Genomic DNA, 19,161 nt, shown 5'->3' with positions numbered 1-19,161 from the left:
TTTATTTTTATTGATGATTTCTGTGAAACGTCTAATGTGAGGGAAGAAGTGAGATTGCTTTCTACTTTATAACATATTGCTCAAGACTGTTAACAAAGTGTACTTAGCATTTAACTAGATAGGATGTTTTTTGGCTGCCTAAAAATGTAAACAATGCCATTTTTTTTTTTTTTTTGGTTTGTTTCTAGAAGTGACTTGGAAAAATTAGGATTAGGTTGAATATAGAGATATCTCTGTGATTTAGTTATCTCTTTTTAAACTTTAGGTACAAAACTATGCTGATGCTCTACACTGGTACTATTATTCTCTGAGACTTTATGCATCTGATCAAACGGATCTGGACTTGGCCAAGCTGCAGAGGAACATGGCTTCTTGTTACCTGCATTTGGAACAATTTGATAAGGTCTTTTTTTTTTTTTTTTTCGTCTCTTTTCTTTTTAGGGCTGCACCCGCAACATATGGAGGTTCCCAGCTAGGGGTTTGAATCAGAGCTGTAGCTACTGGCCTATACCACAGCCACAGCAACGCAGGATCCAAGCCGCATCTGCAACCTACACCACAGCTCATGGCAATGCAGGGTCCTTAACCAACTGGGCAGGACCAGGGAATGAACCTGTGTCCTCATGGGTACTAGTCGGGTTTGTTAACCACTGAGCCATGACAGGAACTCCTGATAAGGTCCTTTGATTTATCTGTTTTTCAGAGAAAGAAAATACTGTTATGGGCAATTGCAGAGAGATGGTTGCAGTGGTGTGACATCTTGACTGTTATATTAGGCTTTATACAGGACAAAGTCAAATTGATATTTTTCTGACTTGCATACTGTAAATGTTAAAGAGTGGAACCTCCCAAATGGGGAGAGAATTTGGATGACTATTAATTCCATTACTTACTCTTTATTTTTAGCACCCTGTTTTGAAAGGTAATATATCGTTGGAATTCATGAACAAAGTTATCTGCTGCTAACCATCTGCAGAATTGTTCTTTGAAGCAGAATAAATTTTAATGTACACATTTTTTGGTCAAGCATTCAGTGAAAGCAAATACTTGGATGAAATGATCATTCTTTTACTTTCTGAATTATCTCTTGGCTTTCCAACCATTCTAAAAAATGTTCAACAATTGATTTCTTTTTTCTTTTTTTAATTTTCATTTGTTCTCGCTCTCTTCTCTCTCTCTCTCCCTCTCTTTGTTTCTTTGCTCTCTCTCTCTCTTTCTTCACACTTGTGGCATATGGAAGTTCCCGGGGTTAAGGGTCAAATTGGAGCTGCAGCTGTCTGTCTACACCACAGCAACTTGGTATCTGAGTCGTGTCTGCGACCTGTACCACAGCTCATGGCAACACCGGATCCTTAACCCACTGAGCAAGGTCAGGTATCGAATTCACATCTTAACAGATACTAGTTGGGTTCATAAGCCACTGAGCCACAATGGGAACTCCAGAAATTGACTTCTTATCAGGACAAAATTCTGGAAGGTAAAAGTGATAAAACTTGTTTGAGGATAGATCCATTCATACTTCTCAAAGCAGTTGGGACATTTCTTCCTTATCTTATGGTATGCACATAATGGGGAGGGTGTATTGTCTCATAGGAGGACAAAAAACAAGAAGAACAAGTATGGACTTGGATAAAATATGAAGGTTTCTGTTGTTTTTCATGTTTTAATGACAAATTCAGGGGGAAATATATGAGTAAGAGTGTAATTCTAGACATTTTCTTTGAAGATTTATTTACTTTGAGGAGTTGTTTATCTGAATAAACTTCAGATTTTGTTCCAAAAGAATATTTACCATTTAGCTTGTATGTTATAAATTCACAGTCCTGAAAGAGTAGTTGAAAAGTTATTTAATTCATTATTTCTACCAGGCTAACACTTAAGTGTTTCAGAAAGATGTTTGACTACTATTTACTTAAAGACCTAAAAAGAAGATATCACATAGATTTTGTTACCAAATTCATTATATTTCTGCACAGGATACTATTAACTCTTTCAGAAAGATAGTTGCCTACTGCTTACTTAAAGACCTATAAAGAAGGTAATCACAAAGCTTTTGTAACTTCCATGATGTATGTTGACTCGGCAGATTGAGAAGGACCTGGACCTGGAGCTAGACATGCCAGTTAGGGGGAATGGACGCATCCACAGGCCAAGGAAGGATATCTAATCAGCTAATCAAGATAGAAAGAACATAGTACAAAATACTGTGATAGTCTCTGATGTTACAAAGATGAACAAGTTACCTTCAACTCAGCCAAGCATCTGGCCTTAGGTATCCTGATGGGCAGGCCAGAAGATTATAGCAATAGGTGGAAGTCTAAGTGTTGGAAATATTCCATAAGTTAGACACACAAGTAGTTGACATCACATAAGCATATCAGCAGGGAACAGGTCTTCAGTCAGGAAATTTGGACTTAGATGCAAGACTGAAATCTTAGCATCATCATGGGAATATGTGTAGATAGACTCAAAAGGGCAAGGTAGAGCTCCATACCTAAAGTGACTGGGACAGGAGTTCCTGTCGTGGCGCAGTGGTTAACAAATCCGACTAGAAACCATGAGGTTGAGGGTTCGATCCCTGGCTTTGCTCAGTGGGTTAAGGATCCAGTGTTGCCGTGAGCTGTGGTGTAGGTCGCAGACATGGCTCAGATCCTACATTGCTGTGGCTCTGGTGTAGGTTGGCGGCTAAAGCTCAGATTAGACCCCTAGCCTGGGAACCTCCATATGCTGTGGGAAGTGGCCCTAGAAAAGACAAAATTAAAATAAAATAAAATAAAATAAAATAAAATAATAAAGTGACTGGGACATGAGGCTGTTTTTAAGAGTGAGGCTCAGGCATAGGGAGCCAGACTGGAATGCTTCTTAAATTTCCTCAAACTAAAGTCAGGTTTGGTCCTACAGCCTAGTGTAGCACTGAGCCTATAATTGGGAGTTCAAATGATACTAGTAGTGAGGAGGGGAAGAAGAGGAGAGCAGAAAACTCGGTAGGTCCTAATATGTATACTTAGTATGCTTATATCATTTAAAGCCAGGTTGCCTGATTACTGTTAGTATATTTCTCCATTTCATCCTTCTGTCTTAAACTTAGCAGATATTGATTTGATACCCTTCATAAGTAAGAAACAGCCTGCTATGCAATAAGAAAGATGAAAAAAATTATACAACTCTTCATATTTTACTCTTTTGCTATTGCCACCTAGCCTTGTTAATTTTCATTATTTTTTTTCACTCCTTTCCTGGAACTAATTGAACATTATTCAGAAAATTTATGAAACTATGTTTATTGAATCTGTTAAAATTTCATGGTTTTCAGATAGACACAGTAAAACTGACTCTTGTTGATTTTTTCATACTCTTCACTAATCCTTTGTGATTCCAAAACATTTTTTTTATCCTTAAGCTTCTATGCCTTATCCTTCCTTTTAGCAGAAAGCCTTATCTTATAATTTTCTGGGTTTGTAGCCACTGACATGAATTTCATCAGCTTCTCTCCTCTTTACCCATTCTTTCTTCTCTTTTTTGCCTGAGAAAGAAGTAATTTCCCCAAGGGACCCGTCTCTACAAATCTTAACCCTAGCTCTTCAATATTTCACTCTCTGCTGTTTCTTTTCTCTGTCGCTACAATTATTTTTAGGTCTTTATAAAAAAATCTTCAACCTTGTCATCCTCCCCAAATTACAGTTTGTCTTTCCTTTCATCACCAAACTTTATAACTGAAAATTATACCTATATTCTTTAGTGTTTATTTATTAAAAATATTTATTGACCTCTACATGTTAAGTACTGTCCTTGGCATTGAGGATACAGTAGTGAACAAAATAGACAAACCTCCCTACCCCCACAGAGTTTATATTCTACTAGAAGAGACAGGGAATAAAAAGATAAACATTATGGTACATTACAGAGGTCAACAAGTTTTCTGAACAGAATCAGGTAGTAAATATTTTAGGTTTTCTAGGCCATAGTCTCTCTTGCACCACTCATCTCTGCTGTTGTACCATGAAAACATCCATAGACCATATGTAAACAAATTGGCGTGGCTTTGTTCCAACAAAACTTTATATTTGGGAACACTGAAATTTGAATTTCATATAATTTTCTCATGTCATAAAGTATTACTTCCTTTTTTAAAAAAATTTTTTTCAACATTTCAAAAAAGTAAAACATAGCTTGATAGATGGTAGGCTGGATGTAGCCCAAAGGCCATAATTTGCTGACATCTGTTATATTAGTGATAAGTGCTAAGGAGAAAATAGTAGGAAAGGGTGTTACGAAATGTTTTAGAAGAGGAATGAAGAGTTAGAACTTTAGATAATGTGGGAAGAGAAGCCCTCATTGAGAAGGTGGTTTTTGAGTAGAGATCTAAGAAATAAGGGATATAGCTATGTTGATATCTTTAAAAAGAGCATTAGGCTGTGGGGTGTGTGGTATCTGAGGAACAGTAAGAGATTAGTGGCTGGAGCAGAGGGAATATTAGAGAAAGTAGGAGGTGTGATCAGGGAAGTAGTGGGGAAACAGATCATGTAAGAAAGACATTATTGTTCATTGTAAACATTTATGTCATTAACTCTAGGTGAGATGGGGAGCAAGTGGGAGGGGTTGGGTCAGAGGAGTGACAAGATCTGACTTGCATTTTAATATATTTGCTTGGCCACTGTGTTGAATAAATTGGGCTGGATGCAAGGGTGGAAGTTGGGAGGCCATTAAAATAATCTAGGCAAGAGATGATGGTTGCAAGGACCAGGATGGAGGAAGTATGGATATAGGATAAGAGAGAAAAAAGAGACAAGAATGACTAAGGTTTTTGGCCTCATCACCTACTCCTCTCTTAATGATTTTTGCATCTATGTTTCTATAAGCTGCTCTTTTGAATATCACTGGTAACCCTTTAATGATCAAGTCTAATAATTTTCTTCCTCAGCCCTTATTGTCCTCTGGTCTCTCTAGCACAAAAGAATATAATACTGTCAACTACCTTTTCCTTTTGGAAGCTTTCTCTTTGGCATCTATGACATATCCTCGTTTTTTAAAATTCAAGTGTGTTCACTGAAAAAGACACATGCACCCATATGTTCATCACAACACTATTCGCAGTAGCCAAGACATGGAAACAACCTAAATGTCCACCAACAGATGAATGGATTAAGAAGGTGTCACCTATGGTCAATTAATCTTTGACAAGGGAGGCAAGAACATAAAATGAGAAAAAGAAAGTCTATTCAGCAAGCATTGCTGGGAAACCTGGACAGCTGCATGCAAAGCAATGAGACTAGAACACACCCTCACACCATGCACAAAAATAAACTCAAAATGGCTGAAAGACTTAAATATAAGACAAGACACCATCAAACCCCTGGAAGAGCACATAGGCAAAACACTCTCTGACATCAACATCATGAATATTTTCTCAGGTCAGTCTCCCAAAGCAATAGAAATAAGAGCAAAAATAAACCCAAGGGACCTAATCAAACTGAAAAGCTTTTGCACAGCAAAGGAAACCAAAAAGAAAACACAAAGACAACTTACAGAATGGGAGAAAATAGTTTCAAATGATGCAACAGACAAGGGCTTAATCTCTAGACTATATAAGCAACTTATACAACCCAACAGCAAAAAAGCCAATCAATCAATGGAAAAATGGGCAAAAGACCTGAATAGACATTTCTCCAAAGAACATATACAGATGGCCAGCAAACACATGAAAAAATGCTCAACATCATTGATTATAAGAGAAATGCAAATCAAAACTACCATGAGATACCACCTCACACCAGTCAGAATGGCCATCATTAATAAATCCACAAATAACAAGTGCTGGAGAGGATGTGGAGAAAAGGGAACCCTCCTGCACTGTTGGTGGGAATGTAAACTGGTACAGCCACTATGGAGAACAGTTTGGAGATACCTTAGAAAGCTATACATAGAACTTCCATATGACCCCGCAATCCCACTCTTGGGCATCTATCCGGACAAAACTCTACTTAAAAGAGACACATGCACCCGCATGTTCATTGCAGCACTATTCACAATAGCCAGGACATGGAAACAAGCCAAATGTCCATCGACAGATGATTGGATTCGGAAGAGGTGGTATATATACACAATGGAATACTACTCAGCCATAAAAAAGAATGACATCATGCCATTTGCAGCAACATGGATGGAACTAGAGACTCTCATACTGAGTGAAATGAGCCAGAAAGGCAAAGACAAATACCATATGATATCACTTATAAATGGAATCTAATATCTAGCACAAATGAACATCTCCTCAGAAAAGAAAATCATGGACTTGGAGAAAAGACTTGTGGCTGCCTGATGGGAGGGGGAGGGAGTGGGAGGGATTGGGAGCTTGGGCTTATCAGACACAACCTAGAATAGATTTACAAGGAGATCCCGCTGAATAGCATTGAGAACTATGTCTAGATACTCATGTTGCAACAGAAGAAAGGGTGGGGGAAGAAATGTAATTGTAATGTATACATGTAAGGATAACTTGATCCCCTTGCTGTACAGTGGGAAAATAAAAATTAAATAAATAAATAAATAAATAAAAATAACATGTATGTGGGACTGGGTCACCTTGCTGTACAGTAGAAAACTGACAGAACACTGTAAACCAGCTATAATGGAAAAATAAAAATCATTATATAAAAAAAATAAAAATAAAAGAAGGTGTGATACATATATACAATGGAATACTACTCACCCATAAAAGGACAAAATAATGCCATTTGCAGCAACATGGATGCAACTAGAGACTCATGCTAAGTGAAGTAAGTCAGAAAGAGAAAGACAAACACCATATGGTATCACTTATATGTTGAATCTAAACTATGGCACAAATCATCTATCTACAGAACAGAAACAGATCATGGTCATGGAGGGCAGACTTATGTTTGCCAGGGGGGAAGGGGGACGGGGTGACTGACGGGGAGTTTGTGGTTGGTAGATGCAGACTTACATTTAGAACGGATGGGTGATGGGGTTCTGCTGTACAGCACAGGGAACTGTATCCAGTCTCTTGGTTAAGAACCTGATGGAAAATGAAAAAAATGGGTTTCTGGGTCACTTTGCTGTACAGCAGAAATTGAAGGAACATTGTAAATCAACTATACTTTAATAAAAATTTTAAAAAGTAAATAAAATTGAAGTGTAATTGATTTACAATAAAGTGCTAGTTTCTGGTGTATAGTAAAGTGACTTTAATATGTATATATTATTTTTCATATTTTTTGTTATGGTTTATTACAAGATACTGGATATAGTTCCCTGTGCTATATAGTAGGACCTTGTTGTTTATCTATTTTATATATAGTAGTTTGTATCTGTTAATCCCAAACTCCTAATTTATCCCTCTCCCAACTCCTTTCCTCTTTGGTAACCATAAATTTGTTTTCTGTGTATGACATATTCTCTTAATCCTATTGCTCTGACTGTATCTTTTCTATTTATTTTACTGCTAGTTTCTTTTAACCGAATAAATATTGGATAAGGACAGGTATTATGTTTATCTCATTCTCTGTTTATCCTTAGCACCCATGACCATGCCTGGTATATGGTAAGTTTTCAATAAACATTTATTGAATTTATTCTCTGATCCCTTCTTTTATTTCTACTGTACACTATCGCCTCAGTAATCCATCAATTGTTTTCTTAGCTTCAGTTCTCCAATATCCAATCTACATTTCTAGCCCTGACCTCTCTCATAGCCCACATACACTTATCTACTGTCTTTGGGTATGCACAGCTATCTAAGACTGAAATCTTAGATTCATAGATTCTTTATTCTCCTCCTATATCCAGTTATGTGCTACATCTGGTCCATTCTGCCTCTGCAATATTTTTTGCCAGCTGTCTCCTCTTCCTCTTTTTTTTTTTTTTTTTTTTTTTTGTCTTTTTGTCTTTTTGTCTTTTTAGGGCTACACTCGTGGCATATGGAGACTCCCAGGCTAGGGGTAGAATTGGAGCTGTAGCTGCCAGCCTATGCCACAGCACAGCAACGAGGGATCCAAGCTGCATCTGTGACCTACACCACAGCTCACAGTAACACCAGATCCTTAGCCCACTGAGCAAGGCCAGGGATCAAACCTGCATCTTCATGGATACTAGTCAGGTTCATTAACCACTGAGCCATGACAGGAACTCCTCCTCTTCCATCTTTACCCCACTACCCTAGTCCAAGCCCTTCTTACCTCTAAGACTGTTGGAATAATTTTATAATGATTGTATCTTGCTGAGTAATCTTCAGTAGTTCCCTGTAAATAAAGACCAAATTCCTTAGACTTAGGGTCCTCCATAATCTTTAAATAAAATAATACTATTTTATTTCCTTTACATGTTTACTATGTTTGTCTTCAACTGGAACACCTGCTGCTTCCTAAACATGATCTATGCTTTTCTTTGCTTTTTTTTTTTAATGATTTTTTTTCCATTATAGCTGTTTTACAGTGTTCTGTCAATTTTCTAATGTACAGCAAGGTGACCCAGTTACACATACAAATATACATTCTTTTTTCTCACATTATCATGCTCTATCATAAGTGACTAGATATAGTTCCCAGTGCTATACAGCAGGATCTCATTGCTTATGCATTCCAAAGGCAATAGTTTACATCTATTAACCCCAAATTCCTGGTCCATCCCACTCCCTCCCCCTCCCCCTTGGCAACCCACAAGTCTATTCTCCATGTCCATGATTTTCTTTTCTGTGGAAAGGTTTGTTTTTTTGTTTTTTGGGTTTTTTTTTTTTTTTGTCTTTTTGCTATTTCTTTGGGCCGCTCCTGCGGCATATGGAGGTTCCCAGGCTAGGGGTCGAATTGGAGCTGTAGCCACTGGCCTGCGCCAGAGCCACAGCAACACGGGATCCGAGCCGCGTCTGCAACCTACACCACAGGTCACGGCAACGCCGGATCGTTAACCCACTGAGCAAGGGCAGGGACCGAACCCGCAACCTCATGGTTCCTAGTCGGATTCGTTAACCAGTGCACCATGATGGGAACTCCCTGGGAAGGTTCTTTTGTGCCGTATATTAGATTCCAGATATAAGTGATATCACTTGGTATTTGTCTTTCTCTTTCTGACTTACTTCACTTAGTGTGAGAGTCTCCAGTTCCATCCATGTTGCTGCAAATGGCATTATTTTGTTCTTTTTATGGCCAAATAGTATTCCATTGTGTAATATACCACATCTTCCTAATCAAGTCATATGTCGATGGACATTTGGGTGGTTTCCATGTCTTGGCTATTGTGAATAGTGCTGCAATGAACATACGAGTGCATGTGTCTTTTTCAAGGAAAGTTTTGTCCGGATATATGCCCAAGAGTGGGATTGCTGGGTCATATGGTAGTTCTATATTTAGTTTCCTGAAGTACCTCCATACTGTCTTCCATAGTGGTTGTACCAATTTATATTCCCACCAGTAGTGCAGGAGGGTTCCCTTTTCTCCACATCCTCTCCAGCATTTGTTATTTGTGGACTTAATAATGATGGCCATTCTGACAAGTGTGAGGTGGTAGATACCTCATAGTAGTTTTCATTTGCATTTCTCTAATAATCAGTGATGCTGAGCATATTTTCATGTGCTTGTTGACCATCTGTATATGTTCTTTGGAGAAATGTCTATTCAGGTCTTTTGCCCATTTTTCAATTGGGTTGTTGGCTTTTTTGCTGCTGCGTTGTATAAGTTGTTTGTATATTTTAGAGATTAAACCCTTGTCAGTGCATCATTTGAAACTATTTTCTCTCATTCTGTAAGTTGTCTTTTTTTTTCTTTTTGGTTTCCTTTGCTGTGCAAAAGCTTTTCAGTTTGATTAGGTCCTATTGGTTTATTTTTGCTTTTGTTTCTGTTACTTTGGGAGATTGACCTAAGAAAACATAAGTAAGGTTGATGTCAGAGAATGTTTTGCCTGTGTTCTCTTCCAGGAGTTTGATGGTGTCTTGTTTTATGTTTAAGTCTTTAAGCCATTTTGAGTTTATTTTTGTGCATAGTGTGAGGGTATAGATCTATGCTTTTCTACTTCTGTAACTTTTTCCGTGTTTCTGCATTACAGATTACCTCTTCCCTGCATCCCTACTTTCGAAATTCCTTTTTCAAAGCCTAGATCCTAATGACAGCTTTAGTTTCCTAAGGAAATTTCTAAGTCTTGGTCTTTCTCTAAGATTTTGTAACAGTTCTGCTTATACCTAGGTACTTATGTTCTGCTTTGTATTCTAGTTATTTGTATACCTATCTTAGCTCCCTATTAAATTGTCATCTCCTTGAAGATAGGACCATATCTTTATTTTGTCCAATATCTAGCATAGAGCCTAATGCATAGTAAGTACTCAAAACACTAAAAAACAGTCAGAGGGACTCTATAAATACCAGTCAATTAATTTCCCTGATGTATTAATTCCATTTGTTCATGCTATTTCTGTCCTTGCTACTGTGGATAATTGGAAATTAAAAGTGATCGAGATCTATGAGTGCTCTTTATTATCTGAACTGAATGAGATTATGTTATTTTTTTAAAAAATCACCAGATTATTCCTTTCTCTATCTTAGTTACTTTCTCTTTGACGTGAAATATTGAATCACAGGTCAGAAGTTAATTTGAGGTGGGTCAGAGAAATTGGAGAATATATTCCTCTGAATTCTTAGTAGATTATGTTACAGATTTATCAGTTCATGCATTTAGCGACATGGTTTTGAGATGACAGTGCTAAATATTGGTCATTTCCTTAGTTTATTTTCTAAGTTGTATGAGTGTAATATTTTAATTGCCATTCTCTTTCGATTATCTCCAGTACTTTTTATGAGGCAATAGACATCAAATCTGCCTTTGGAAAATTTGTGGCACCCTAAGACCAATACCGTAATTTTATTATATTGTTTTAGAAGATTAAGTGTTTGGTTTGTGAAAGTCATAGGTTAGAATGGACAGACTTATTTTGGGAAAAATGAGCTTGGATTACAAGTATAGGAGCAATTTATCACAACTTGATATAATGGGATTTTGCTGTAAATCATACTAAAACTTTAATTTTTGTTAAGCAATGGATAATGGGATGTTTTGGTAATAATCTGTAAGTTAATGGTAATACACATTTGGGTACTCTTTAACTCAGTACAGAAATTCTATCCTCAGCTTGCAACTGCAGTTTAGGTATGTAAGTGTCATTAGTATTACTATAGATTGAGAATACTAGAGCATAATCTCAAAGCACAGTATGATCATAAGGCTTACAACAGCCATGAGACTATTTATAGAATATTTGTATGAGCTATAGTGAAAATAACTGTGTCTCACATGCTGGTTTTATATTGGTTCTATATCTGTATGAGGTTCTAAAAATCATGCCTTTCCATTATAGGAGTGCAAATGAACTTGTGATCAACAGAAGTAAACTAGTAATGTTCACTAGATGGCACTGTGGCCTCTGAACTATAATAGCTTGTTAATGATTTTGAGGTGATTTTGCGATGCTTTGGCAGGTATAGCCTTTCCCACAAATGTATCGGTACAGATTTACAAGAAAGTTAACACTCTTCAATATGAGATGAAAATCAATTGTGGCTCATTCTTGATATACCTATACTGTAAAAATACTGTAATTTAGGTTTTCAGGCAACAAATATTTATTGAATACCTAATTGGTACTGTATGTAATTGAATACTAATTGGTGCTTGGTACTGTAGAATAAGTAGAAGACATGATCTTTTTCTGTAGATAAGCTTAAAATATTATTGTGGAAACAAGATTTACACATGTGAAATAATTAGAAAGTAAAAAGTATGCAATCAAATATCAAAATGTGTGGTATATACTATATGTGTGGAATAAGTATATGTAGATGCAGACCTTTGGTAAATATTGATTGAATGTACATGTGACCTGAAGCTGAAAAGAATAATGTGTTAGAAGACAGAGTCAGATCTGAAGGGACCTAAGTAGGCTGAAATGATGAGCTGAATCTAACAAGATGAAAAGAAACAGGAAACAACAAAACATCCTGTATTAGGATCCACAAAACCAACTGTACAAGAACAGAATAGATGAAATATGGCTTAACAGCAGCACATGAAGAACATTTGGGGTTGTTGGTTGACTGTAAACTCAACATAAGGCAATAATGCTAAGAAAATTCATTGAAATTAAGTAGAATCAATAGAAATATAATATGTAAAAGAGTGGTAGTCACCTGATACTCTGCTCTGGTTACAGCATTCCTGAAGTATTGTGTTGGACTGGGAGGGGCTAACAGTTTTGAAGGAGAATGTTGACAAAACCTAATATGTCAAGGGGAGGGCACTCAGGATGGTGAGAGCACTCAAAACCATCTTTTTTTTTTTTTTTCTTTTTAGGACCACACACGCGGCACATGGAGGTTCCCAGGCTAGGGGTCAAGTCAGAGCTACAGCTGCTGGCCTATGCCACAGCCACAGCCACACCAGATCTTAACTGTGTCTGTGACCTACACCACAGCTCATAGCAACGCCAGATCCTTAACCCACTGAGTGAGGCCAGGGATCCAACCCACAACCTCGTAGTTCCTAGTCGAATTCATTTCCACTGCACCACGGTGGGAACTCCCAAAACCATCTTATTTGAAGAATAAATAGTTGAGGGAAATGTGGATATTAAGCTTGGAAAATGGAAGGTTTAGGAAGAACATGATAGTTCCCTCCTAATGTTTGAACAGCATTCAGGGAGAAAAGAATTAATTTTATTCCATGAATGTTTCCATTGGTGAGACTTACAAGGAGTAAGATTTCAGATAATCATAAGGAAACTCTGTCTAATGATTAGACCTGTCCAAAAACTGAAAAGGATTTTCTTAAGATACAGTGAATTCCCTTTTCTAGAAGGTATTTTAAGCAGAGATTTGGTATGAATGTTATAGAGAAGATTTAAGCATCAGAAGAATTTTTTGACTAAGAGAACTTTGGGGTCATTTTTAACCATATTGTTCTAAGATATCAGTATAATATGATAAAACCTATAATAATCAAAGAAGATTTTGCAGAGTTTATAAGATGATAGTAATTGAATTTTACAACTAAAGAGACATTTACAAATAATAATTTCTTTTAAAAATCAAATTTATTGAAGTGTAATTTATATTTGAAACAATTTAAAATATACTGTTAGATGACTTTGACAAATATATACCCCAGTGGACCTAGTACACCAATCTAAATATAGAATACTTTTTCCCGCGTTGCTGTGGCTCTGGCGTAGGCCTGTGGCTACAGCTCCGATTCGCCCCCTAGCCTGGGAACCTCCACATGCCGTGGGAGCGGCCCAAGAAATAGCAAAAAAAAAAAAAAAAAAAAAAAAAGACAAAAAAAAAAAGAATACTTTTATTACCCTAAAAAATTCCCTTGTGCTTCTTCCCAGTCAATCCCTATCTTTACCCCCAGACCTAGGCAATGACTGATATGCTTCTATCACTACTGGTTAGATCTCTCCTAGAGTTTCATATAAATGGAATCATACAGCACATTAGGGTTTGTCTTCCAGGAGGGGCAGGGGGGCAGGTGCCTTCTTTCATGCAACATAATGTTTTAGAGAGTCTGTTCTTATTTTTTATTTATTTTTGTGTCTTTTTAGGGCTGCCATGGCACATGAAGGTTCCCAGGCTAGGAGTCGAATCAGAGCTGTAGCTGCTGGCCTACACCATAGCCACAGCAATGCCAGATCCGAGCTGTGTCTGCAACCTACACTGCAGCTCACAGCAACACTGGATCCTTAGCCCACTGAGTGAGGCCAGGGATTGCACCTGCATCCTCATGGATACTAGTCAGATTCATTTCCACTGAGCCATGACAGGAATTCTAAGAGTCACTCATCTGTTGATGGACATATTGGTTGTTTCCTTTTTGAGACCATTATGAATAAAGCTACTATGAACTTTCATGGTCAGAGTCTTTGCATGGATATTTGTTTTGATTTCTCTTGGGGAAATATCTAGAAGTGGAATTGCTGGGTCATGTATTAAATGTATTTCTAAGTTTATAAGAAACTATCAAGATGTTTCCAAAGTTGTACCATTTTACATCCCTGCTAGCAGTAAATGAGAGTGCCATTTCATCCATATCTTTGTCTACATATGATATTTCCAACTTTTTAACATTAACAATCCTAATAGGTGTGTTGTGGGATTTCTTTTAACGAAATCAAATTTATTATATTTTTCTCTTATGGTTTCTGTTTATTGTCTCTTTGCCTGCCCCAAGATGGTAAATTTTTTCTTCTATGTTTTCTTTTAGAAATTTTATAGTTTTAGCTTTTATGTTTTGGCCTATGATGCATTTTGAAAGAGAGAGAGAGAGAGAGAGAGTGTGTGTGTGTGTGTGTGTGTGTGAGAGAGAGAGAGAGAGAGATAAAAGTCAGGATTAATTTTTTCCTGTGTAGACAGGTTGTTAGCCCCATTGTTGAAAGACTATTCTCACCCAATTGAATTACCTTGGTAGTTACATCAGAAATTAATAATTGATCATAAATATTTGGATACGTTTCTTTACTCTGTTCTTTTGATTCTGTGTCTCTTTATGCAAATACCTTACTCTCTTGATTAGCGTAGCTTTATAGTAAGTCTTAAAATCAAGGTACGTAAGTCCTCAACTTTGTTCTTTTCCAGGATCTTTTGGCTACTCTAAGTCCTTTATATTTTTACACGGATTGTAAAAGCAGCTTTTAAATTATCACAAAAATGCTTGGTAGGGTTTTCTTGAGATTGCATTGAATCTATAGGTTGATTTGAGCACAGTTAACTTCTTAATAGTTTTGTGTTACAACCCATTAACACAGTACAGCTCTTTATTTATTTAGGTTGTCTTTAATTTCTCTCATCAATATTCAACATAAAAATCTTGCGCATATCTTGTTAACTTTATCCCAAAGAATTCATGTTTTGATGAAATTACAAACGGTATTACTTCTACTAATTTCAATTTCTAGTTGTTTACTGCTAGCATATAGAAATACAGCTGGTTTTTTAAATTGTAGTAAAATTTACCAACCTTAATCATTTTAAGTGTACAATTCAGTGGCATTAAATACAGTTATAGTATTGTAAACTACCACCACCACTATCCATTTCTAGAACTCCTTTCATCATGCAAAACTGAAACTCTGTGTCCATTAAACAGTAACTCCCCACTCCTCCAATCCCTCATCCCCTGGCAAACGCAATTCTGTGTTCTGTCTCCAAGACCTTGACTGCTTTAGGTTCCCCATATAAGTTAGAGGACATATGCAGTTGTCCATTTGTGACTGGTTTATTCCACATGTCTTCAGTGTTTACCCATGTTGTAGCATGTGTCGGAATTCTCTACCTTTTTAAGACTTAATAATATTCCATATCCTTTATATACCACTTTTTGTTTATCCATTCATCTGTTGATGGACACTTGGGTTGCATCCACCTTTTGGCTATTGTAAGTAATGCTGCTGTGAGTAAGAGTGTGTGTATATTTAAGTCCCTACTTTCACTTCTTTTGGATATATACTTAGGAGTAGACTTGTTGCATCATATGGTAATTCTATGTTTAACATTTTGAGGAATCATCATATTGTTTTCCATAATGGCTCCAATTGTTTTCAAATTGTTTTCCAATGCATAAGTGTTCCAATGTCTACATTTCCTGATCAACACTCATTATTTTTTTTAATAATAGCCATCTTAGTGAGTGTGTGTTTTTGATTTGCATTTCCCTAGTGAATAGTGATGCTAAGCATCTTTTCATGTGTTTATTGGCCATTTGTATATCTTCCTTGGAGAAATGTCAAGTCCTTCTGTCCATTTTTTAATTGGGTGTTATTTTTTACTTGTAGAAGTTCTTTATATATTCAGAATATTAATCCATTATCAATATATGATTTACAAATATTTTCTCCCATTCTGTGGATTATCTTTTCCCTTTCTTGGTAGTATCCTTTGAAGCACAATTTTTTTTTAATTTTAATGGAGTCCAAAGATTTGTTTTTTTTGTTGTTTCCTAGCTTTTGATATCATATCCAAAAAATCACCACCAAATCCATTGTCAGAAAGATTTCCCCTATGTTGTTGTTTTTTAATTTTATTTGAGTGTAGATAATTTACAATGTTGTATCATTTTCAGGTGTACAGAAAAGTGAATAATCAGTTATACATATACATACAAATGTATTCATTCTTTTCTCCCATATAGGTTATTACAAAACTATGTTTTTACTAAACCTTTTATACTTTCAGTTTTAACATGTGGGTCTTTGAACCATTTTGAGTTAATTTTTGTATATGGTAGAAGGTAAGAGTCTGACTTCATTCTTTTGCATGTGAATATCCAATTTTACCAACATTATTTGTTGAAAAGACTGTCCTTTTTTCCTTTTCCCACTGAATGGTCTTGACACCCTAATCAAACTCATTTGACCATATTTATAAGGGTATATTTTGGGCCTCTCTATTCTACTTCATTGGTCTATGCCTTTACTTATGACATGTACATGCTGCTTTGATTGCTATAACTTTGTAGTAAGTTTTGAAATGAGGAAGTGTGAATCTTCCAGTTTTTCTCTTTTTCAGGATTGTTTTTGGCTACTCAGAGTCCCTTGAATTTTAGGATAGGTTTTTCTATTTCTAGAAAATATACCTTTGAGATTTTCATAGGGATTGTAGTGAATGTATAGATTACTTCTATTATCTTTGGGGGTTTTTTTTGAATGTTTATTTTTTATTTTTATTTTTATTTTTTTTTTGGCCATGGAGTGCAGTGGCTTGATGGCCTGTTTCCAGACGAGGGAGTTGAACCCAGCCTGCTGTGGTGAAAATGCTGAATCCTAACCACTGGACCACCAAGGGAACTCCCTAATGTTTATTTTTTATTGTGGTAAAATACACATGATAATTGATTCTTTTTTTTTTTTTTTCTTTCCACGGCCACACTTGCAGCATATGGAAGTTCCCAGGCTAGAGGTCAAATTGGAGCTACGGCTGCTGGCCTATATCACAACCACAGCATCACTGGATCTGAGCTGCATCTGCGACCTATGCCACAACTTGGAGCAACACTGGATCCTTAACCCACTCCAGGGATTGAATCTGCATCCTCAGGGACGCTATGTCAGGTTTTTAACCCCCTGAGCCACAATGGGAACTCCATTTCTTCTTAACTTTTAAGCTTTTCTTCTTTTTGCCTTCTATCCTCATGTCATTATTGGCTGTATTTATTTACTTTTATATTTCTTCTTTTGTTATTCTTCATTTATGAAATGATTTCTTTTCTAATTTTTTTCTAGTCGAGCACCTCATTTCTGAATTTTTCTATTTTATGATATCTTTCATAACTTGTATCATTTTCTTAGTATCTTTTAGCTCATTTTGAAATAGTTGGTTAAAGTTTTGACCTGTTTTGTGAACACATTTTTTTCTGGCATCATTTCATTTTCTGTGGGGGTGCTTTTATGCTCCTTATTTTATTTATTCATTTATTTGTTTGTTTGTTTATTTTGGCTTTTTAGGACCACACCCACAGCATATGGAAGTTCCCAGGCTAGGAGTCAAATTGGAGCTGTAGCTGCCGGCCTACACCACAGCCACAGCAATCTGAGATTTGAGCCATGTCAGTGACCTAAACCACAGCTCACAGCAACGAGCCACAGCAATGTGAGATCTGAGCCATGTCAGTGACCTAAACCATAGCTCACAGCAACGAGCCACAGCAATGTGAGATCTGAGCCATGTCCGTAACCTAAACCACAGCTCACAGCAACGCCAGATCCATAACCCACTGCATGAGGCCAGGAATCGAACCCACATCCTCATGGATTCTAGTTGGGTTCATTAACTGCTGAGCCACAACAGGAACTCTATTTTATTTTTACAACTTTTCGGGGTATTTATCTTGAAACTTTACTGTTTTTCATTTTAATGTGAGATTAGTTTTTCTTACCTTTTACAATGAGATGGGGTTTTGGAAAGTGTTAGTAACTTCACAGAGCTCCTTTTTCTGTCTGTGTGTGGCTGTTGGTCGTTATTGTTTTATTTTTGTTTTTGTAGTGCTTTAAAATAAGACAGCTTGGTTTTTGAGATTTCCCTGCCTCTACTCCTTCTGCCTACTTCATTTTTGTTGTAGACTTGCACTATCCAATATGATAGGTATTAGCCACATGTGGCTATGCACATTTAAATTTAAATTAGGAGTTCCCGTGGTGCCTCAGTAGAAACGAACCCAACTGGTATCCATGAGGACGTGGGTTCAGTCCCTGGGCTTGCTCAGTGGGTTGAGGATCTGGCATTGCCATGAGCTCTGGTGTAGGTCGCAGACATGGCTCAGATCCCACATTACTGTGGCTGTGGTGTAGGCCAGCATCTGCAGGTCCGATTTAAATCATAGCCTGGAAACTTTTGTACGCCACAAGTGCAGCCCTTAAAAAGACAAAAATAATTTTAAAATAATTAAAATTCAAAGAATTTAGTTCTTCACTTGCGCTGGTCACGTTTCAAATATTGAATAGCCACATGTGGCTAGTGCTTACTGTATTAAATAACACAGGTGTAGAATATTTCTGTCATCACACAAATGCTATTGGACAGCACTGGCCTGTACCTTTTCTTTCATTTCTGTTGTCTCTGTTCTATTCAGTTTTTTTTTTATTTTATTATAGTTAATCTATAATGTTCTGTTAATTTTTCCTGTACAGCAAAGCTACTCTTTTTCACATTATCCTCCATCATGTTCCATCACAAGTGATTCGATATAGTACCCTGTGCGGTACAGCAGGATACCATTGCTTATCCACTCCAAATGCAATAGTTTGCATCTACTAACCCCAAATTCCCAATGCATCCCACTCTCTCCCCTGCCCCCTGGCAAACACAAGTCTGTCCTCCATGTCCATGATCTGTTTTTATTATGTAGATATATCATTTGTGCCATATTTTAGACTCCACATAAAAGTGCTATCATATGGTATTTGTCTTTCTCTTTCTGACTTATTTCACTTAGTATGAGAGTCTCTGGTTCCATCCATGTTGCTGCAAATGGCATTATTTTCTTTTTTATGGCTGAGTAGTATTCCATTGTGTATATATACCACATCTTCTTAATACATTCATCTGTCAATGGGCATTTGGGTTGTTTCCATGTCTTGGCTATTGTGAATAGTGCTTCCATGAACATTTAGGTGCA

The 19,161-nt window shown here is 36.8% G+C and overlaps 1 protein-coding gene across 6 annotated transcripts in view; it reads left to right on the top strand.

Moving 5' to 3' along the window:
* The window catches only part of TEX11 (testis expressed 11), a 382,097-nt gene that overhangs the window by 209,526 nt on the left and 153,410 nt on the right, over positions 1 to 19,161 (top strand). For all 6 annotated transcript variants that reach the window (XR_014835135.1, XR_014835136.1, XM_003484125.5 and 3 more), the window contains exon 16: positions 266 to 403. Coding sequence is in view for 4 of the 6 variants with exons in the window: in XM_003484125.5 (XP_003484173.3) it covers positions 266 to 403 (138 nt within the window). In the remaining 2 variants the exon portion in view is untranslated. The remainder of the gene's footprint in view (positions 1 to 265; positions 404 to 19,161) is intronic.

This window comes from Sus scrofa, chromosome X (genome assembly GCF_054392235.1).
Source record: "Sus scrofa isolate SSC_HxYL_T2T_F1_AM1 chromosome X, Sscrofa_HxYL_maternal_Yorkshire_Landrace_v2.0, whole genome shotgun sequence".
In the NCBI taxonomy this organism is placed as follows: Eukaryota; Metazoa; Chordata; class Mammalia; order Artiodactyla; family Suidae; genus Sus; species Sus scrofa.
Note: the sequence above shows the minus strand (reverse complement) of the source record. Positions and strands in the feature narration are given on the sequence as shown.